This window comes from Denticeps clupeoides, chromosome 15, assembly GCF_900700375.1.
Source record: "Denticeps clupeoides chromosome 15, fDenClu1.1, whole genome shotgun sequence".
Lineage (NCBI taxonomy): Eukaryota > Metazoa > Chordata > Actinopteri > Clupeiformes > Denticipitidae > Denticeps > Denticeps clupeoides.
Genome location: NC_041721.1, coordinates 17,845,348 through 17,867,830, shown reverse-complemented (window position 1 = coordinate 17,867,830; position 22,483 = coordinate 17,845,348). Strand labels below are relative to the sequence as shown.

Sequence of the window (22,483 nt, the reverse complement as noted above, 5' to 3'; positions counted from 1 at the left end):
AGGATTCCGGCGACGTGTCACGAAACAGACACGTCCCATCGTCCCGTTTTCTTATTACGAGCTAAACCAGCATTTTATTTTATCACGTGCAGTGCAGACGTGTTGGATTAATAATAATAAAAGGAGAACATTTAGCCTATAATAAAGCGTTAATTAGTCATTAAAAGTCATTAAATGTAATATTATCTTGTATTGTATTGTTGTTATTGTTTACTACTGATAAGTAACTTAACAGTAAGTAAAAAATATACTCTTTAATTTCTAAAAACCGTATAAATCACAGCTTTTTCAGTCTGGGATAACAACCACCCGATCTTCTTTTAATAATTAGTTTAATTCGCATGCAAAAAAATACACAAGAACTGTTGAAGCTTTACAATATAATTAGACGATGTTCCTGATCAAATCGAATAAAAAACTATGAAAATAATGAACCAGGCCGGAACCTTTGAGCGGCCTCCAGTGTTTCTACGGGGACGTGTTTTCATGTTTCTTGCGGCTCCGCCTCAGACGGTGGGCGCGATCGGCGGGTTCCGTTAAAATGGCGCTGCTGGAAAGTCGCTGGATGAATAATCGCGACAGCGGGTAGATTCCGACTGGCCCTCACCGCCAGCGTCTGCGGAGTCGGGACGGGCCATGGCGACGCTGGATCAGAAGTCGCCCAACGTCCTTTTGCAGAGTCTGTGCTGCAGGGTGACCGGGAAGAGTGAAGGTAACGGCGGGAAATGTCCGCTGTCACACTAAGCGGCTAGTTGGCTAGCCGGCTTGATGCTGCGTACAGTTCCCGAGGATTTTAATAAGCATGTTTTCATTTATTTTATTTATTATTTTGGTCCTTGTGTCCTGTGCACCTGGGCCTGGTATTCTGGCACGGTGTCGCGTGTGCGGTCAGTGCCGGGCTACGTGTGCTGTTTCAGGGGCTTGGGAACGGGCTGCCCGAGACAGGGCCCCGTTCTCTTTGTTCTCCGGCTTTACACGGCAGGTGCACATCTTCAGAAATCCACTCCGCTTTATATCTTAGCCCGACTGCAGCTGCTTCTTTTACTTGCGACCAGACGCACCGTCTCTAAACTCAAACAGGGCGGCGTGGGATCTCATATGCGACCATTCCGTGCCCTTAAGATATCGCGAGAAGTCGTTTTTTTTGTTTTTTTAAATAAGGTGTCATGATGTTGTGCCAGTGTTTTATTTTTAATATCCAACCCACCGGAGATTAATTGTAATTTTGTCTTCTAGCTGAGGTGGCCCACCTGTTCCAGTATGCTGTCCGGGTTATTGGGAGTAATTATGCCCCTACCATTGAGCGGGACGAGTTTCTGGTCTCAGAGAAAATCAAGAAAGAACGTAAGTTTTCTTACCGAGAGACGGTTGAGGAGGATGTGTGTATGAAGCCATGCCGTTTAGTGTCAGGATGCTTCTGATTTAAATGAAGTGAAGGTGCACAGCAAACATGTCCTCTGCTTTCAACCATCACCCTTGTTGTGTGTTGCTGTTGCTAAGGACCTGATTTTTGTTTCCTACCTTCAGTTTTAAAGCAGAGGAGAGAGCCAGATGCTGCACTTTTCTCCGAGCTCCACCGGAAACTCCAGACACAAGTGAGCCCTTTCCTGCTGTTAATCACTAGCTTGTTTTAGTTTTCAGAGTGAAAATCTTCAATATTAAAGGTCTGTGTTTTTAATGTTTGCAGGGAGTGCTCAAGCATCGATGGTCCATCCTGTACCTGTTGCTCAGTCTGTGTGATGACCCACGCAAACCGTCAAGTCGGGTATAAAAATGTCTCATCACTTAAAGGTCCCATGACATGAAATTTTCTTTTGCTTTCATATTGGTCTTATTGGTCCCCTAACACTGTATCTGAAGTCTCTTGATGCAGAATTACAGCCACTTTGATCCAGTCCCATAATGACATTTGCCAGGACGTTTTGGTGTCTGTAGCTTTAAATGCTAATGAGGAGGAGAGAGGCGGGATGAAGAGAGCGGCCTATAGAAGTTGAGGGGGCATTTGCAGAAATTTTAAAACTAATGACTGTTCTTGCCCTCTGCCATAGGTGGGTAACTATGGTGCCCTGTTTGGCCAAGGCCTTCCTCGGGACTCCCACTCCACCCCATTCTACTGCACCCGGCCCCAGAGCCTGCCCCTCAGCTATCCGGAGCGCAGCGCAGCCATCCAGAATGCCAGCAGCATGGGCACTAGTGGCATCGGCAGCCTTGGAGTGTACTCCTTCAATGGGCCCATGCCCAACCATCAGTCTCTGCTGGTGGGGTGAGTCTCTGATCCCATTCTAGTTCCAGAACAAAATGCCTCCAGTTACAGTAGGAAGGCTTTATGTACCTTATTTGTTTCAGGCAATTTAATTTCGAATTTTTGTCTGAACAGTAGGACTGGGTGATCCGGGATGGGCAATCTTGATCAGGAAAAAATTCAGTTCGATCTCTGTGATCAGCCTTCGTAAAAATCAGATTTATGCCAAAAATTTGAAATAAAACTTTCCTAATATTAAATAAAAATAAGGCTTGAAAAGTAAATTAAGAAGTTTTAACAACTTACATTTTTGCGTACATCTTACTCTTTTTCACTTGTGACACCTTTAATTTTGCATCTCAGTTTTTGGAACTCTTATCACTGTGAGATACGTTGGCTTCAAGAACACACAGAGCATCAACAGCTATTAGAGACCAGCTATGTATCACGTCATAATGAACATCATAATAGTCCAGAGTAGTGATGGGAAGTTCGTCTCTTTTTCAGAGTCCCTCATATTTTAGTCTTACTTGGCAAATATGATTTATGAATATAACAAAGAATTCATATTTGCCAAGTCAGGCTAAAATATGAAGTTGGTCAATTAAGAGCCAGCTCTCTGAAAAGAGCAGAACTTTCCATCACTTCAGTGGAATGGAGTTGTCACTCAAACGCTGGCCATTGAGTTGAAACCCCACCCACATGAGAGAACTGTGCCAGATGTCCAACCAAATCCTCAGGCAGCGTAAATATAAAACGGGGCTGAGTGACTGAAAAGCTAGCCGTGAAACTGAAAAAACGAGCAGCGAAAATAAGAGTGAGATCTAAGCAAAAATGTTGGTTGCCAAAATTCCAACCAATTGTTTTACATTTCAATGTCTTATTTTTGTTCAATATTAGTAAAGTTTTGTTTACATTTTTTGGCACAAATCTGTTTCCATAGGGTCGAGGGGGTTCGATATTGTTCCTGTCTAGAAGAGGCAGGGGGATGCAGAAAAAGTTTTGGAAAGACAAGTAAATCCACGCCAGTGCACGTGTTCTGAGAGTGGGAGTTCTCGTTAAAACATTTGACATTATTGAATCAGGAATAGCCTACGGAGGAGGAAAAGTATGTTCCTACATTTATTTTTTCAAAATCAAGCCTTCAATTTGTCAATAATCCGCCGCTCATGCACATGGATGTGATTCCCAAACAAGAAACCAAAAATACTGCAGTCGCCCCCTAGTGGCTTGCTGCAGTACAGGTAGTGTGAGTCTGTTAACACTGACAGACTAAATAAAATTTTGAAGGTAAAGTAATGAATCAATTAATATAATACTTAAGATAAAATATTAATATAATGTAATACTAATAATGTTTTAGAAGATCTGGCCCTTGGGCAAATGAAGTTTGTAGGTGTGACTGTAAATTGGAGAAATAACAGGGGCGTTATTTGCATTACAAGTCTTTTGGTTAAGCTTTTTGCATAAGTGCTAAATGACATTAGTTGTAAATTACATTTAAGTTGTGGGTTGTTGTTAATGGAAGTTTACCTCTGGTGTTGTGTAAAATGCTTAATTGATCCTAATCTTTAAATTATGAATGCTCTTCCATCACCTGCAGCATTTATCTACTTTAAGTGCTGCCCTGTTTGTGCAGAGATGTCATTTAATTGATCTGTCAATTGATAGCATTTCTGTTTTCAGGACAGCAGTAGTAATTACTGTCTCTTAATGGATATTCTTTGCCAACAAGGACAGATAACTTTGTGTTTGTCTCTCATATGCAAGAAAGTAAATCATGATGAAGATATTTTTGTGAAGTCCTTCTTTATCCTTTTAGCCCAGATTTAGACATCTGGAAGCTGAAATTGATCCACTCTGCCCATTAGTGTTGTCCCGCTGCAGTGCAGTTCTAAAACCATATTGACCTTAGTCCTTGTTTTTGAGAATTCTGAGATTTATTTTAGGGAACCTTTCAAATGTCACAGTGGCTCCAGGAAGATTGGCCTCTACAGCACTTACTTTGCGCTTTGTTAAATGTACAAATTTATTTTCAGCTCTCGCGCTCTATAAATGGCAATTTATCTCCAGAGGTTCCAGAATTGCTTAATTCAGCCATTGAGCGTTCTTCATGAACAGTTATCCTTTCGAGTTTTTGAGGTCAGTGTGCTTTATCCCTTTATCTCTCAGGCAACCTCCTCAGTCCTTCGTGGACTCTGTGAGAGGCTCTCGTCTGGCCTGGGCCCTTCCCATGACCACCTCCCTTTCAGGCTCTGCAGCACCTACCTCACGACTGCCCCCAGGTCCCCCTGCCCCAGTGGGAAGAGCTCCGCTTCGTCAGAGGCGAGAAGGTGACAGCGGTGAGTGAGGAATACACAGGCTGGAACCGTTGTTGCCTTGGAAACTGCGGTGCACCTGTAGCTGTTTGGTTTAATGGAGAATGCCGTTCTGTCCTGGCCGCAGTTTCTCTGACATCCACACACGAACAAGCACCCGTGCATTGGCCTTTTTTCTCAGGTGTGATTTAATAGGGCTGTGAATTGGCAAGGGGCTCATGATACGATACATGCGTCACGATACGATTATATTGTGATATTAGGGCTGCACAATTAATTGAATTTTAATCACAATCATGATTTTGGCTGCCATGATTAAATTAAGATGATTGTCAGTGATATTTACATTTAAATAACCAACCACCTAGGGGAAAGATGAAAGAATGGACTGCAACCTCAAATTGGTGACACATGCGTGGCTACATTTTGGGTTGAAAAAGTTGTCATACCTAATAGGCACATACACCATAGATATAAACAATAGATGTCATATTCAGCCTCTCAGCATGTCATATTTGGACCGGGTTCCAAGCTCATTCAGTCACGCTTCTCTGACTGACTGTATTAATGAAGGTGTTGGACTTTTGCGCCATATATGGCAGTAATAACGAGCAAACGAAGAATCAGTGCATAACCTTTCATAAGACAATTTATCAACCACAAAATTTGTAACATACAAGATGATAAAATAATGTTATTCATGTTACAGACCAGAGCATCTGCCTTCCCAGCCACACCACAAAGAAAAGGCCCAGCTTCTGTACTGACACCTGTAAATATTGTAGAGTTAGCTCAATGTCTATAGTTCTTCACAAATCTATACAAAATGCCTCCTTGTTCACTCACTGTTTGTTTAAAATAGAAAGTGCAATAAAAAAATTTTTTTTTTTTTTTTTTTACATAATGAATAATTGTGATTTATTGTTATTTTGGCCAGAATTATGCAGCCCTACATGATATATTGTGATGTACATATTGCCATATTCTGCAGTTGACTGAAAATGTAAAAACAGAGCTGATCTAGAAGATTCTGTGGGGATCACATTACATTAAATTGTCAGCCAAAACAACATGACGTGTATCAATACAATATCACCACGTAACTATCACAATTTTTATATTCATTTATATCCAGCAGTTCCTATATACTACTATTCTTGAAATGAAAAATAACATTTGCAGTGATTTTTAAAGGTTTATGAATTATTAATCTTAGTTTATTTTTCTTTTTATTTATTGATGTGCAAGAAAGTTCCATTTATCATAATGCAATATGTTTCGAATCATGCAGCCCTGAAATAAGAAACCAAACATATTGCAGTCGCCCCAAGTGGCTGGCTTCACTGCAGTTAATTTGATTCTGGTAACATTGACAAAGGCTAAAAAAAAAAAAAAAAACAGCAACAAATAAATATATTACTTAAGATAAATACAATTAATACTGTTTTTATAGAATTATAACTGAGTCTTAAATTAGATGAAAGTGGCCATAAAAGTCTTAAATTTGTCTTCCTTTTTTTTTCTTTCTTTTTCTAGAATGGTCTGCCCTGTTCCTCCCAATAACTGCAGTATTTATTTAGTAATGGAGCCACTTTGGCACTTGTAGCCCCAAATAGTACTACCAACCCCCCGCCCCCTCCTTGCTCCCATAATCGCTGAATTGGCAGCCATTTCTTGCCCAGTAAGCATTCTGTTACTATAGTGACACTTGCACCTGAATATTTAATTTTAAGTGGAGACAGTTTAATGGGAACGTTCACGCTTGGGAAGGACGAGTCTGTGTGCAGCTTTCAACACCAAGCTGAGCCCATTTCTGCAGTGCCTGGAGCAGGGGCATTTGGGGTATAATGAGCTGACGTAAGCCTCGCTTGGCTGACTTTTACAGATGTTCTGCGGGGAACTTTATTGTTGCGGAATGATAACTTATTCTGTCCTCTGCAGTTTTTTTTTTTTTTTAAACACTTGCGGTTTTTCTTTTGTCCTTTCCTCAGCTGAAATCAGCGAAGTGGCCCTCGTCCGTGACATTTTATACGTCTTCCAGAGCATAGACGGCAAGTTCATCAAGATGAGCACTCCTGAAAACTGCTACAAGATTGATTCAAAGGTTGGCATTTTCAAATTTCCTTTTATATTAAGCGTGCCATTTAAGTAAAGTGACCTGAAGATCCCGTGATGAATGAGATCCTGGTACAATTTACTCTTTGTTATGACGCCCTTTATCTGTGACATTGTGCCGCCTTTTATGCCTGTCAAATATGAGCATGTGTCTCTAGAGAAATGGCTGGTGAAACATTTGAAATCGGTCAACTGTTTAAACAAAGAAGGTTTTTTTTTGAAGGTAGTACAACCATTTCTGATTCATTAAAAGGGTAAACACCTCACTGTTCCCAATGAAACTCGTTATTCCAGAGCTTAGTTGGGTTCCCTTCATGTTCTTGTGCCTGCTGTCAGAATATATTTTGTAGACAAATGTAACGGGACAAGAATCAGTCCCATTGACCCTGGTGAAATGAAGCACGTGTCCATGCACAAAGCAAGGTCCACAAAACATATAGTCAGGTGAGGAGCTGGATTAGACCATCCTTACATCATTTACACTACGCAGGTGCCAGGGGCTGGGATCCAACCGAGAACCGGTTCGCATTTATACTAGACAGGAGTCTAGTAAAAACCGCTTAAATTACATCATACAGAAATCTTTTGGATCTCCACCACTGCCACTTTTACACAGCCTGTTCTTTTTGTCCCTGTTTTTTTTTTTATTTTTTTATTTGATTGTTCATGTGAAGCCTGCGACTTTACGTTCTTCCCTTATTTCTTCATGCACATTCTTCTGGTGCACTTTTTAAACATTTTTGTTGAATTTCTGTGGACGTCATATAGCTGTAATTCAAGAAGAGCTGTGATTTCTTCAGCGCTCCACGTTAACGGACTGACATTTTCTCTTCTGAGGCTCCGCCCTCCACTCACTTCATCACAGGTTCGCGCTACCACACCAGCAAAGTTTAGGTGCCGGTTCATTGCCTGTTCTTGGGCACCAGCACCCACTTCTCTCTGTGAGAAAGTGCGGCACTGGTTCCAAAATTTGGAACCGGCATGGGAACCAGAGCATTAGAAAAGGGGGTACCAGAGTCCTGAACCACAGAGCCCAAGGAAATTCATAACCCTTTTCCAGTCCCAGTCCAAGTCTGCCAACTCTTCTTCCCAGCCAATCTGTATAGCTGCTTTCTGTGGATGAGTTAAGTACAGCGAACACTGATCATTTCGGTGCTTTTGGAATGAACTAAAAGGGAGATTCAGGTGAGGTCAGGCATTGTGCATCAGCATCTGACCTCACAAATGTTCCTGTGGATGAATGTCCCTCAGTCCCACTCTCCAAATCTTTCAGAAAGCCTTTTCAAAAGACTGTAATCACTTGGTTTATATAGCTTTAGAATTTGATTGCTTAAAACGCCCGTTCCCCTCACTGGTGTAATGGCCAGATATCCCGATACATTTGTCTTTAGAATGGGCTGCTGTTCCCTGTCAAAATCAGATCTCACATTTTGAGGCTAACGATCGGTTCGAAAAGAGCAACAGATCGAAAGTGCAGTCACCCTTTACAGTTTGGTTCTCATACCTCCCCTGTCAGTCAGATGGCCTTTAGATCAGATATGGGACCTTCTGACCTGTGTGTTGCCCTAGCCACCGGGTCAATAAACTATTCACAACTGAAGATGTGCCATTTATTTGTAATTATGTGCTATCGTACTAAAGAAAATGTATATAAATTTAGTATGGCAAGATTAACACCAAACGTCAGCAGCTCGTCGCATTCAGCTTGACTGTGCAGGCGAACTGCAGCATGCTGGGCAGTGTGCCATCTTTCCTCAAATCCTGACACCAGGACGCCATCTGTCAATCGGCTCTGCACAAAGTCCTCAGCAGTCCATGCATCTGATTGGAAATCTGGCTGTGCTGGCCGACGGCCATTTGCGCAGGCACCGACTGCATGCATGCATTCGCTGATTAGCATTCACGTCCGGTTGCCATGGCGCTCATCGCATGCTTTATGTGTTGTACTTGTAATATTCCCATCTAAGGAATAATCATGGTCACAGTCATTTTATTGGCCGTGCTACTGCTCCAGGGAGCCTGGAGCAAGGGGAAATTGCCCGTTGCTAATCCAATTCCCTGGCCTGCTTGACCCATGCTGCTTACCGGAGGCTATTCAGACGGATGCTTCCGCAAGTGCCGTCAACAGGCAGACACAAAAACTAGGCCAGTCGTGCATCTTGTATTATTGTAGACTGATTCATGCTTTTTGGTAAAAAATAAATTGGGTGAAAAGATGCCTGAATTTGCACGTTTAGCAGCACAGGCATGGAAGCTTCTGAACAAATGAGTGGATTAGTTGATTTGGGCAGTGGGCACACCGGTATGGCAGATGGCACTGCGCTTTGGGCATTTTGATGGTTGCGTAGGCAATGCCGCGCTGCTGCTCTTGCATGTGTGGGGGAGGGTTGCGGAGGGGCTTTGTGTTATATTCACATTAAGGTACGGTGCATTCCAATGAACCATAACTTAATGTGCTCCTCAAACTTAACGTGTGGGTCACAGGACGTGTAACTCCAACAACGAAATATTGTAACAAGACCGAACGGGGGGTGGGGTTCACAGCTCAGCAGCGAGCAGAAAGTTACAGCAGCGAAGAAACCATCACACTTTCATGCTTGGATCCACTAGTATAAAATGATTACTCGGGGAAAAATGCGCGGTTTCTTTTTCTTCTTCTTCCCCAGCTGCCATTGTGTAAATCTCTCCGGGACATGAGTAGCCGGCTAGCAGAGCTGGGCTGGTTGCACAACAAAGTGAGGAAGTACACAGACTCCCGGAGCCTGGACCGAGCCTTTGGCCTGGTGGGGCAGGTGAGACACCATAAGGCAAAGCACAGTCATGGTTTTATGATATTTCTGAAGACATGTTCTGTAGTTATATATATATATTTTTTTTCTCCCTGTATTTCCTCAGAGTTTTTGTGCCTCGCTCCATCAGGAGCTCAAGGAGTACTATCGACTTCTGTCTGTTCTGCACTCCCAGGTAGAGAAACGAGTTTATTCAATTTTCTTATTGTCTGATACTGTGCAATATTTAACTGTATCTTAACCTTCAGCTGCAGGTTGAAGATGACCAGGGAGCGCTGGACAGCGCTCTGACCCTGAAGCGCCTCCTAGTATGGACCTATGACCCCAAGGTTCGGCTCAAGACACTAGCTGCCCTGGTGGACTTCTGTCAAGGTGAGCACCACAAGGAGTAATGAAGATCCGGTGCCAGTGCTTGTACTGAAGATATGTGAATACTTTTACTTTTACCCATCAGGCAGGAAGGGAGGTGAGCTGGCATCAGCAGTGCACACCTACGGTAAAACTGGCGACCCCAACATGCGAGCTCTAGTGCAGCACATCCTGGGCCTGGTATCCCACCCAATCCTGAACTTCCTGTACCGCTGGATCTATGATGGCGAGCTGGAGGATACGTACCATGAGGTTCGTGCAGCAACACATTAGATCCATTATTTTATTTAGCAATAATATTGATACGGATATTTAATAAGATTCCAAAAGATTGCAATAGAACATGAAAGTATCACGGGGTAAATGGATCTTGACTCATCTTTCAGACTCTCCATTGAGTCTGTGTTTGTTGAAATGGCTGGTTGGCCATGTGAATTGATGTCTGTTTGCTCTCTTGTGGCTTGCGTCATTGTCTGGAAACAGGGATGGTGGTCAAATCATCACCAGATATTTCATCCCCCTTTTTACATGGTTTTAATCAAACACTGGGCCCATGTGACCAGACACCTCACCTGCTGCTTTGGACTGGTTCAGCTTTCACTCAGGTGCAATAAAACTGTCACATAGACTCCAGTCTCTGTTCGTCTAGTGGTCTGGTTTACTTTCATTTAATGGTGCGATAATGGGACGGACAGCGATCCAGAATCACCACAGGTGTTCAACTGGTCTGAGACTGTGGGTCACACAAGATTTTCATGTTTTCAATCTTTATTTAACATTTTCAATGACTCCTTGGTATACTGTCTTCGGTATTCTGTATTGGTGTAAGTTTAAGTTGAATTTGTGTTTAGCAGAAAAACAAAAGGATGTAAAGTTGTATTAAAAAAAAACACACAGATTCAAAATATGTTGATTTTGTGGTAGTTTTGCCTAAACTGCTGTAAATTGTGAACACGGTGTGCACATAGGAACTTGTCCATTTGTCTTTGGTACTTTAAAATGATGCCACCTTTGCTTCATTTGTTTTGCTCTTGCTTCTTTTTATTTCTTGCCATTTGATCCTCTCAGTACTTCTCCCGATTCCCTGTTGTATTAATCTCTCTGTCTGCCCCAAAGCCCAGAATAGCGTCCCATGAATTGTCTTTAGTGCCTGGGTACCAGCATGGACCCTGGAGAGTCTCTGGCTTCGTTGTCTCGTTGGTACGCTTCAGAACCTCGCCCCTCTGATGCCCGGTGTTTTATATGCTCCTCTCACAGAGTTTTATGGGCCATTAGTGGTGGAGCGGTGCTCCGGGTAACAGTGATTATGTCTGTTGACTTCATTGGACGCGGTTTTATGACCTCGGGCCAGTGGGCATTCATTTCTCCTGTGGAGTGTTAATGAAGACCGTTCCAGATCCCCTCCATCAACACACACAGACATATAATACGACTCACTTACCCTCTACCTGAAGGTCACACAACCACAGCATCAGAGAATGTAAATACTTAATATGGGATATTCCATCACTTATACCAATCCCATTCTTTTTAGGTTGCCATGTGTTCATTTGTTTATCTGGCTGTGCATGTTTATGTGCTTGATTCTATCTTTATTTCTGTATGCAGTTTTTTGTAGCATCGGACCCAACAGTGAAGACAGACCGGCTCTGGCATGATAAATACTCTCTGAGGAAGTCCATGATCCCCTCGTTTATAACTATGGACCAAGCCAGGAAGGTATAAAAGACACTCTTCACTGGAAATTGAACTTTCACATCTGCCCTTGAACTTTCATTTCTTCTTTTTCCATTTTATCAACTGTTCAGCAATCTATGATCAAGTTGCTGCCAGTTTGCCCTGTATTGTGACTGGAAGAACAAGATAAACGATCCATAATAATATTTTGAAAGAGAGAACAGTCTAACAGGACCTCTTCGCTGACTGTGGTATGAGTGCGAAATCAACTCCAATGATAACTCACGCATCCTCTAAAACTTTCTCTATCTAACCCAGGTTCTGCTCATTGGCAAGTCCATCAATTTTTTACATCAGGTGTGCCATGACCGAACGCCACCTGGGAAAATCATGCCGCCATCAAAGTCAGCTGATTCGCCCAAGGATGGTAGGCTCTTTCCCAACACTCCCGCACTAAGTTGCTGCTTTAGAGCAGATTTATTGAATGTCCTTGAAGGGTGGAGAAACCTGAGGAAGAGTGGACATTGATCTGTTTGTGTAAACCTGCTATCATGGCTTTTGTGTGTCCATCCATTTTCTGATTTAATGCCTCACTTCTTTTCTTCCTTGCCTCCATTGTCCACTCACCTTGTCCTTGAGTGCCTGGGTCATTTATAGCCCTCTTTGCAGGGGTTTAATTTAACCTTGGATGTCATAATTACTAAAATCTAAGTGTTCATAATCATAAAAAATGGATGGACATTGGACCGACAAGTATTGTGTCTGGGTGTACGTGTAATGTGAGACGATGTTAAAATCACAATGGTGTTGTGCTCTGCTCTCTAGCTGCGGAGCTGTTCACTGACCTGGAAGGAGCGTTTCAGGAGAAAATTGACGCAGCGTACTTTGAGACCAGCAAGTATCTGCTGGACGTCCTAAATAAGAATTACCTGCTGCTGGAGCATCTCCAGGCCATGAGGAGGTACCTTCTGCTGGGCCAGGGAGACTTCATCAGACACCTGATGGACCTGCTCAAGTGAGTCCCCGTGGTTCAGATACGCTCTCAAGGATCAAACACTTCACAAATAAACACAGTATAGAAAAAACAACCACACTTCCATACCACATACAAACATCAGAGGACTGTTTCATGTAGATTCTGTCTTAATTTGCCATCTCCAGACCTGAGCTAGCAAGGCCGGCCACCACCCTCTACCAGCACAACCTGACTGGTATCCTGGAGACCGCAGTCCGAGCCACCAATGCCCAGTTTGACTGCCCTGAGATTCTCAAGAGGCTGGATGTCCGGCTGTTGGAGGTATTTGGTCTTTGCGATCAAGATTCACGTGACTTAATATCCCAGTTGCTTTTGTGGCTGTTTTGACTGTTACTGCTCTTCCAGGTTTCCCCAGGAGACACTGGTTGGGACGTCTTCAGTCTGGACTATCATGTAGAAGGGCCCATTGCCACGGTATCTCCATTTCCCTAGTCTGAAGTCTTCTTAGTTCCTGAGCACAGAAACCTAGTGCTGAAGAAAGAATAATCGTTTTTGGTTTTGGATATATAGTCCCATCCATTGCAAATGAAACCATACAGGGAGTTGTATTTTTGAGGAATAATTTTATTATTGAACAACCATGTTCTCAATGAACCCAAAAAAACTCATAAATATCAAAGCTGAATGTTTTTGGAAGTAGTTTTTAGTTTGTTTTTATTTTTAGCTATTTTAGGGGGATATCTGTGTGCAGGTGACTATTACTGTGCATAATTATTAGGAAATTTAACAAAAAACATATATACCCATTTCAATTATTTATTTTTACCAGTGAAACCAATATAACATCTCCACATTCACAAATATACATTTCTGACATTCAAAAACAAATCAGCGACCAATATAGCCACCTTTCTTTGCAAGGACACTCAAAAGCCTGCCATCCATGGATTCTGTCAGTGTTTTGATCTGTTCACCATCAACATTGCGTGCAGCAGTCACCACAGCCTCCCAGACACTGTTCAGAGAGGTGTACTGTTTTCCCTCCTTGTAAATCTCACATTTGATGATGGACCACAGGTTCTCAATGGGGTTCAGATCAGGTGAACAAGGAGGCCATGTCATTAGTTTTTCTTCTTTTATACCCTTTCTTGCCAGCCACGCTGTGGAGTACTTGGACGCGTGTGATGGAGCATTGTCCTGCATGAAAATCATGTTTTTCTTGAAGGATGCAGACTTCTTCCTGTACCACTGCTTGAAGAAGGTGTCTTTCAGAAATTGGCAGTAGGACTCAAGCCAAAAAGGCCCCACAAGCTCAACTTTGATGATACCAGCCCAAACCAGTACTCCACCTCCACCTTGCTGGTGTCTGAGTTGGACTGGAGCTCTCTGCCCTTTACCAATCCAGCCACGGGCCCATCCATCTGACCCATCAAGACTCACTCTCATTTCATCAGTCCATAAAACCTTAGAAAAATCAGTCTTGAGATATTTCTTGGCCCAGTCTTGACGTTTCAGTTTGTGTGTCTTGTTCAGTGGTGGTCGTCTTTCAGCCTTTCTTACCTTGGCCATGTCTCTGAGTATTGCACACCTTGTGCTTTTGGGCACTCCAGTAATGTTGCAGCTCTGAAATATGACCAAACTGGTGGCAAGTGGCATCTTGGCAGCTGCACGCTTGACTTTTCTCAGTTCATGGGCAGTTATTTTGCGCCTTGGTTTTTCCACACGCTTCTTGCGACCCTGTTGACTATTTTGAATGAAACGCTTGATTGTTCGATGATCACGCTTCAGAAGCTTTGCCATTTTAAGAGTGCTGCATCCCTCTGCAAGATATCTCACTATTTTTGACTTTTCTGAGCCTGTCAAGTCCTTCTTTTGACCCATTTTGCCAAAGGAAAGGAAGTTGCCTAATAATTATGCACACCTGATATAGGGTGTTGATGTCATTAGACCACACCCCTTCTCATTACAGAGATGCACATCACCTAATATGCTTAATTGGTAGTAGGCTTTCAAGCCTATACAGCTTGGAGTAAGACAACATGCATGAAGAGGATGTGGACAAAATACTAATTTGCCTAATAATTCTGTACTCCCTGTAGATGCTAGATGTTTGATAGTCCAGACCTTGGTAAAACTCAAAAGTTATATATTTATTTGTGTGACAGGTGTTCACACGAGAATGCATGAGCCATTACCTGAGAGTGTTCAACTTCTTGTGGCGAGCCAAACGTATGGAGTACATCCTGACAGACATCTGGAAAGGCCAGATGTGTAACGCCAAGCTACTGAAGAGCATGCCAGGTGAGAGAGGGTGTAAGTTGACTTTATATTGGCTGGTCTGGCTACTTGTGTGCACAGTTATGGGTATTAGGCAGTTGAGTTGCAGAAGTTAGCATGTTACAGAAGTTAGAATAAACATTACAGTTTTTTTTGTGTTTTGTTTTTCCCCCTACCCCCCGAAGAGTTGTCTGGGGTTCTTCATCAGTGTCACATCCTGGCTTCTGAAATGGTCCATTTTATTCACCAGATGCAGTACTACATCACATTTGAAGTAACATCTTACGTTTATTTATACATAAATACATACATTTACTTAATCGACATTTATTATATTTACTTCTAATTTCCTTTTTCCATTCCTGCATGTCTGTGTATGTAGGTGCTGGAGTGCTCATGGGATGAGCTGTGGAATAAGGTCCAGCAGGCCCAGGATCTGGACCACATCATTGCGGCTCACGAAGTCTTCCTGGACACGGTCATCTCCCGGTGCTTACTGGACACTAACAGCAGGGTGAGGAACAAATACACACATTAACTATAGCTACCTGTAACAAGCCTCCCCTTTCGTGCTTATTCACTCAGTGTTGCTTTCTATACTACACTCAGTCTCTGCTAAACCAGCTTCGAGCGATCTTCGACCAGATCATCGAGTTCCAGAGTGCTCAGGACACGCTCTACCGCTCCGCTTTGGAGGAGCTGCAACTGCGCCTGCAGTTTGAGGAACGCAAGAGACAGCGACAGGAAGAGGTAACACTGATCTACTGAAACTTTTTATATAGGGCTGAACAATTTTAAGAAAAAATGGAATTGCTATGTATTTGACAAAAATCGCGATTGCAAATTAATTTATTTACAATATATGATTACGTATGATTTCTAACAGAGGGCTGGAAGTAAAAATGGAGAATACGTGTTTCGAGTAAAGAGTTGCAGGGAGTCTGTATTTAGACCCAGTGTCTCTATAGCAATACACATAATTAATTAATATGTTGGATGTGACCTGTATCTTATGAAGATGAGTGAGTTTGTTGAACTTTGACCGCTGCACGGTGTGGCGCATTTTTGCACGACCAATAGGCAGTGTTCCCCTTCAAAACACACAAAGCGAGAATGGAGGAAGTTGATATTGTCAGAGTCTGTTTGTCCAGACATCTACAACACGACATTATTGTCAACCAGGAGTTGAGCCCTGTGGCAGGCTTGGCACATTGAGTGCCACTCGCTGATAAACTTTGTTTAATCTCCTCCACGCCCCTTCTCAGACAGAAATAGCATTGTCTTCTCACACTCTACCCATCGGGCTGTATTCGCCCAGTCCTGTTCTCCCCACCACAGTATCATTGCAACTGCCTCTCTTCTTCCTGCATCTGCAACTCCCCAAAGAGTCACCAGTGCTCCAGTTTCTCGCTCTCTGACTGACTGGGAGTCTCGGATCATTGTGAGTTTGGGGTTACAACATAGCGCTGTTGCGATTTCAGTTCAATTTCGATATATATCGCTCAGCCCTGGTTTTATGTAAGCTTAGAAGTACACTGCTCAAAATAAATAAATAAAGGGAACACTTAAACAACTCAATGTAACTCTGTGACACTTCTTCACACTTATTTTCTGTGTATCTTTGTGACAAATTTACACTTCTGTGAAATCAAACTGTCCACTTAGGAAGCAACACTGATTGATTGACAGTCAATTTCACATGCTGTTGTACAAATGGAACTGACAGCAGGTGGAAATTAGTCAATCACTCCCAGTCATGTTTTGATCACTTTGAATGCTGCTCACTAGTGCTTTCACTAGTGGTATCATGAGACTACAACACACACGTGGCTCTGGTAGTGCAGCTCATCCAGGATGGCATATCAGCTGTGGCAAGAAGGTTTGCTGTGTCTGTCAGCGTAGTGTCCAGAGCACAGCGGCGCTAGCAGGGGACAGGCCAGTACATCAGGAGATGTGGAGGAGGCCGTAGGAGGGCAAAAACCAGCAGCAGGACCGTCACCTCCGCCTCTGTGCAAAGAGGAACACAAGGACCACTTCCAGAGCCCAAATGTCCATGTGTCCGCTCAAACGGTCAGAAACAGACTCCATGAGTGGGGGTTGTGCTTACAGCTCAACACCATGCAGCACGCTTGGCATTTGCCAGAGAACACCAAGATTGTGAGGCCATATGCTGCTGCGATTGGCCCTGGGTATCTCCTAATGCTAGACCTCATATGGCTGGCCCGCCTGTTCCCCAGTCCTGAATCCAATTGAGCACATCTGGGACATGTCTCGCTCAATCCACCAACATTGCACCACAGACTGTCCAGTATTTGGCGGATGCTTTAGTCCAGGTCTGGAAGGAGATCCCTCAGGAGACCATCCGCCACCTCATCAGGAGCATGCCCAGGTGTTGTAGGTCATACAGGCACGTGGAAGCCACACACACACTGCTGAGCCTCATTTTGACTTATTTTAAAGACATTACATGAACGTTGTATTAGCCTATAGTGTCTCCAAACCCAGACCTCCATGGGTTGAGAAATTATCAATGGAAATCCAAATTTTTGAGAGATTATGTTGTCAGCACATTGAACATCAACAACATTTATTTGTTATATAGCCCATAATCACATACAGTATATCTCAATGGGCTTTGACAGGCCCTACAGTTGACACCCCCCACACAAAACTATGTAAAGAACAAAGTATTTAAGTATTTACTTCATTTAGATCTAGGATGTCTTATTTTGGTGTTCCCTTTTTTTTAGCAGTGTAAATTAAAACCAGCAAGGTAGAAAACTGAGGTATGAGCGATATCATGGTAACTTGCTTCTCCATCAACCGCACACTCCTGTATTTACCTATTCTCCTGATATTCAGCTCAAGGTCTTTTTTTATTTATTTGTTTTATGAGCCCCACCTTGGCTCCCCGCTGCCATCGATTTTCCTTTGTCTTTGTTTAAGCTTGCTCAGATGCAGTGTATTATGAAAAACCGAGCTGTCAGTCTGTGGCAGGGTTTTTTTTTTTATATATATATATAGCATGGCTGTAATGGACAGGACCGATGCAGCTAAATGAGCCCAGGGCACACAGTAGTGTGGACCTCAGCAGAACAGTTCGGCCCTTTTATCAAACTTCACTTACCAAGAATATAAGTGTCATTGCGTTTTACAGATACCATAATGTTTTATGGTGATTGTGCTATTAGGCTATAAACATTTTAAGTGTTTTAAATGATGCTTGCACTATGTTAAATACAAATGATAAATAAGCTTTATTAGCTAAATCAACTTTAATGCTAACGAATGATCTCTTTAAAAATAGCCTATTGTCATAATTGAGTTAATGTTGGTGCAGCTGTTTAAAGATTGTGAGTTATGTTAAAGACCTAAAAGTGTAATATTTGGTTATGTTTGCAATATTTGCATATTGGTTCATTGTATACTTGCAATATTTGCAATACCATGGTCAGTAGCAGTCGGTAAATTTGAATTTGTGTCTTTGGATGTGTCTCAGGGTGAGTGGGGGGTAACTGCTGAGCAGGAAGCGGAAGAGAAAAAACGTATTCAGGATTTCCAGGACACCATACCAAAAATGCGCTCCCAACTAAGAATACTCTCACACTTCTACCAGGTCGGTAGCCCAGCCATCTTCACATACTGCCCTACTGTATATTGATGCATTTTCATTTGCACTTAATCATAGACATATATTTAAACGTCGCTCTGCAAGTGTAATTTTTTTCTAACCAGTCTTTGTCTGTGTTTTGTGCTCTCTCAGGGAATAGTTCAGCAGTTTCTGGTGCTCCTGATGACCAGCTTGGATGAGAGTCTGCAGTTTTTGAGTTTCCGGCTGGACTTCAATGAGCACTACAAGGCCAGGGAGCCTCGACTGCGGGTTTCTTTGGGGGCCACTAGGGGGCGACGCAGCTCAAACATATGAACCGAATGTTTCTTTATCTGAAAATGTGGTTCCCCAGGTTTAAGTCATGATGCTATGTTAAATTTGAGAAATCTGTATTTAGGACTGGGATTGGATCTCAGTATAAAAAAAGAATAGCGGTTTACATTTATGGCCTTTTTCCATGGAGTTGCCAAATCAGTCAGAATACACCAAGACACACAAACACATGCAATGCTCTGAATAAAGGTGGTATGAGTGTCATCTTGAAACTTTTGGAAATTTTAGGTCACAGTTCCTGTTTGACTCTTACATGTTTTGTTTTGTTTTTTGGATGTTTGTGTTTTTTTTTTTTTTGTTTTTTTTTAATCATTCGTTTGCCATTGCGTTGTCTTGGTTTAATATTGGTTTTCTATGTTTCTGGGTGTTTTCTGAAGCATCATTTCTATCCTAATAAATCTAAACATTAGATTATCCATTTTGCGATGTGAAGGATGTTCCCATGATCAGAGCTTCTCTGTAAAGGTATAATTGAGTAAGATATCTTATAATGAAATATCTGTCCTTTAAGCCTTAACCATATGTAGAAGAAATGTTTTATTGTTATTTATTTAAGTTTTTCCCTTTGCCTTTCTACTATCATTTAATTTAGTTTTGAGTTTGCAGACTGTGACTTCTTTGTAACAATTCAGTGTTGCTAGGTGATTGATAATGTTAGTGTATGAAACAAATTTTCTAAATTCTTTGCACTTAATGCCACCACATTTCACTTTTAAGAATTAAAATCATCTAATGGATAATCAGCGTAAAACCCTGCCTTGCTGCCGTAAGGCTGCTGTGTTGAAGTGTGGTGTTCCTGCTGGTGTGTGTGTTTCTTTCCAGGCCTTTTCCAATGTCTCGTTGCCCATGGTCATGTAGTGTGCCTGGGAGGACATTCCTAAAAGTACTATCTCACCAACCTGGTCCATTGTATAGCACAGATGTAAAGGAAAATATACAATATAAGCAAGCAACTTGTCATGTTTCTTCTTTATTAAATACATCATTTTTGTACAAACAAAATGTGTGTACACTGTTCATTTAGAAGTGAATAAGCAAAATCATTCTGTCTGTGTTCAGGTGAAAGTCATCCAACAAATAAATCAGAAAAAAAATGCTCAGTGGCAAGAATGCAACAAAATTCCAAAGGCTAAATTTACAATGTGGAGAAATGTAGTAAGTTTCTTTTAGGGTTTGTATGCTCCTGACTATTAGATGTGTGCGGGAAAAAAAGCTGATTGATATAGTAAATTTAATTGAAATGACACCATGTGACCTGATTATTACTGATCGTGGATTGACCCTCATTGACCTTTTAAACTGAGCTGTTGAAAGCTGAATGCATTCCAGAGCTTAAATTACCTATAAAATATTTACATTTCTGCACTGATAACTTCAAATGATTTTTCATCAGGTATGTCATGGAAATATCTGTATTTCTTAGGAGATTATCAAACCATAACGACCTTAAGGAATTAGCAAATTGCTAATGATGCGATTTTACTGAATGTCAAAACATTTATTAAAATGTTTAAATTGTTTCCTAAATGTTAATATAAAACGTAATCTTGTAATAAACGAAACATAATCGGAAATGGCATTAAACACTGGACATGGCCATTGCTCAGGAACATGGAAATTACCCTCAATAAAGGACATCAAACATTGTATGCAAAATATTATAAATTTTTTTGTATATGACTAAAGTAATAAAATGAATAAATAGTATTATTAATAATAATAACAACAATAACCAACACTTTTCACAAAAAATAAATAATTTGACAACTCGAATCTTATCCACCAGGTGGCGCTAGATCGTCGACAATGTGAGCGCCGTTCAGAAAGCATGCTGATTGACCTTGAAAGCATTCTTCGCTCACGATTTGTACCTGTTCTCGCAATAGATGAAGATGAACATACACATGTGTCTGCATGACCAAACCATCAGGAGTTTTATATCATATTCTGAGCAAAGTCAAATCATTTGTCCGCTGAGGCCTGAGCATCATCGTGACCAATGCGTCACATGATGGCATTTAAAACCCATCCAGGGGATTTATTTCCATCACAGGTAGTTGGCCTGCGTTCTGTCGATCGATGTCAATGTTTAATTCGATGGGAGTTTAACACGTTTGTTGTTTTGGTGTTTGATATTGATTCATGTGCAGAAAATGGACACGTGAGCAGGAGCCTGACTCAGGAAGATTCGATACAGAGCCCATAGCAACAGTGCCTGCGCGGAGGCTTTAAAGTGAGAACACAAATGAAAAAGACATAGATCACTCCTGCTGCTGTGGGCTGCATTGCCATCACTCACTCCCTTGCAGTCTGCCTGTGTGTGTGTGTGAGTGTGTGTGTACGTGTGTGTGTGTTTTGCAGAAACCACAGCTATGCGCTTGCTCATGCCGGCATGAGAGTGCGCACTAGCTCTTGGCTCCCCTGAGTGTGTGTGGGCACGCGTGTGTGAGCGGCACCGAGCCGCGTTGCAGCAGCATCCCTTCGCCGGCCGCCGGTGGAGACGGACCAGCCCCCCTCTCAAGCATGATCCTCTGGGTGAAGATGGGCGAGATGGCCCTGCAGGAGCTGGTGCAGCGGCTCGACTCCGTCACACGCAGCATCGGTAGGAGGGGCCGTTTCATGGTGGTCTGTGTGTACATGCCTGTTCTTTGCATGTGTGTGTGTGAGAGAGAGAGAGAGAGATGAAGACATGCTTAGACAGGCATCGAGGCCATTATGATTTATTTAGTTATATATGGCCATCCTAAGGTAGTTCGCCAACGGGATTGTTGCACAAGACTGCTGTGTCACTTGTGGTCTGTTTAAGGGTGTCACTGCTAGCGTCATTTCACCTCATTCCCAGGTGCTGGACGTGAAGAGGCTATTGCACACAGACACAAATTCCATCATTTTTGGATGAGGTTTCGATTTTTTGTGGCCATGATTGACCTCCGAATTCCGATCCTTTTTTTTTTGTGTGTCATTTGGCCCACCAAATCATAGCAAGTAATGAATATTGCACATCCTCATTTCTTTTACTTGAACGGTGATATTCTATTATGAATGCACCCTTTCAATATCGAATCGCCAGGCAGCATTATGATTAAAGTATTTGTAGTGTTCACAGCACACGATAGCCTAGCGGCTCGCTGACATTTAACACAGAGTGAACTTTGACCTTTGTCAGGTGCCAGTAACACATAACAGAACATAGGTCTGCGTTTTAATGGTGCTGCACGCAGCATGTCACCGAATCATCCAGATGTTGTGGCTACTACTGCGGTCACCGGGATGTCGAGGGTTCTCTGGAGACGTTAGCGATGCCCTATTTCCCCACATCTCTGCCCGTAGGTGCGAGCTAAAAAAAAAAAAAGCCGCTTACTGTGTTTTACTGCGCCACAAGCAGGCCCTTTGTACAGAAGTAGGTCATCTTTGAAAGTCAACATTTTGTCAGGTTCTGCTCTGTAATTGTCCATCTCCACTCAGCACCGTCCTTGGTTAAGAATTGAAGTCACATGTATCTTTTTTCTGTCCCTTGTCATTAAAGTATTAGTCCATGCGTACTGCACAGAGGTAGATCTCCTTGTAACTCAATATACCTGGAATGCAATGCAAATCTATTATGATGTGGTGACGTGAACAAAACAGTGCGTATTTGTTCCTGTAATTTCTGTCCCTGTGAAATGACACTCTTGTCTGGAGTTTTACGTCGCTGTACATTATTACATGACATTACGTTACGTACATGTACCAAATACTTTTATCTAAAGCTTCTGAACAACGGGAGACCTTGGAGTT

General features: G+C 42.3%; 2 protein-coding genes across 2 annotated transcripts in view; both read left to right on the top strand.

Annotated features, from left to right (window-relative positions):
• Window positions 1-522: 522 nt before the first annotated feature.
• On the top strand, window positions 523-19,719 carry tubgcp3 (tubulin gamma complex component 3). The gene is made up of 22 exons (XM_028954507.1): window positions 523-712; window positions 1,237-1,344; window positions 1,528-1,595; window positions 1,688-1,765; window positions 2,049-2,263; window positions 4,415-4,584; window positions 6,552-6,664; window positions 9,342-9,467; window positions 9,571-9,639; window positions 9,713-9,836; window positions 9,919-10,085; window positions 11,442-11,552; window positions 11,829-11,937; window positions 12,336-12,525; window positions 12,672-12,807; window positions 12,892-12,960; window positions 14,652-14,787; window positions 14,949-15,037; window positions 15,146-15,277; window positions 15,373-15,513; window positions 18,263-18,379; window positions 18,527-19,719. The coding sequence occupies exons 1-22, from the start codon at window positions 637-639 to the stop codon at window positions 18,686-18,688; spliced, it is 2,706 nt and encodes a 901-aa protein (XP_028810340.1). The 5' UTR covers window positions 523-636; the 3' UTR covers window positions 18,689-19,719.
• Window positions 19,720-21,080: 1,361 nt separating this feature from the next.
• The window catches only part of mcf2la (mcf.2 cell line derived transforming sequence-like a), a 45,217-nt gene continuing 43,814 nt past the window's right edge, over window positions 21,081-22,483 (top strand). Inside the window, exon 1 of the mRNA XM_028954054.1 lies at window positions 21,081-21,308. Within this exon, the coding sequence (XP_028809887.1) occupies window positions 21,230-21,308 (79 nt within the window). The 5' untranslated portion in view covers window positions 21,081-21,229. The remainder of the gene's footprint in view (window positions 21,309-22,483) is intronic.

Excerpts from the sequence above, each read along its gene's own strand:
- tubgcp3 (XM_028954507.1), top strand. The coding sequence starts at position 637 with ATGGCGACGCTGGATCAGAAGTCGCCCAACGTCCTTTTGCAGAGTCTG. Across the intron at positions 1,766-2,048 it reads CACGCAAACCGTCAAGTCGG|GTGGGTAACTATGGTGCCCT; the intron begins GTATAAAAATGT and ends CCTCTGCCATAG. Across the intron at positions 12,808-12,891 it reads TGGATGTCCGGCTGTTGGAG|GTTTCCCCAGGAGACACTGG; the intron begins GTATTTGGTCTT and ends CTGCTCTTCCAG.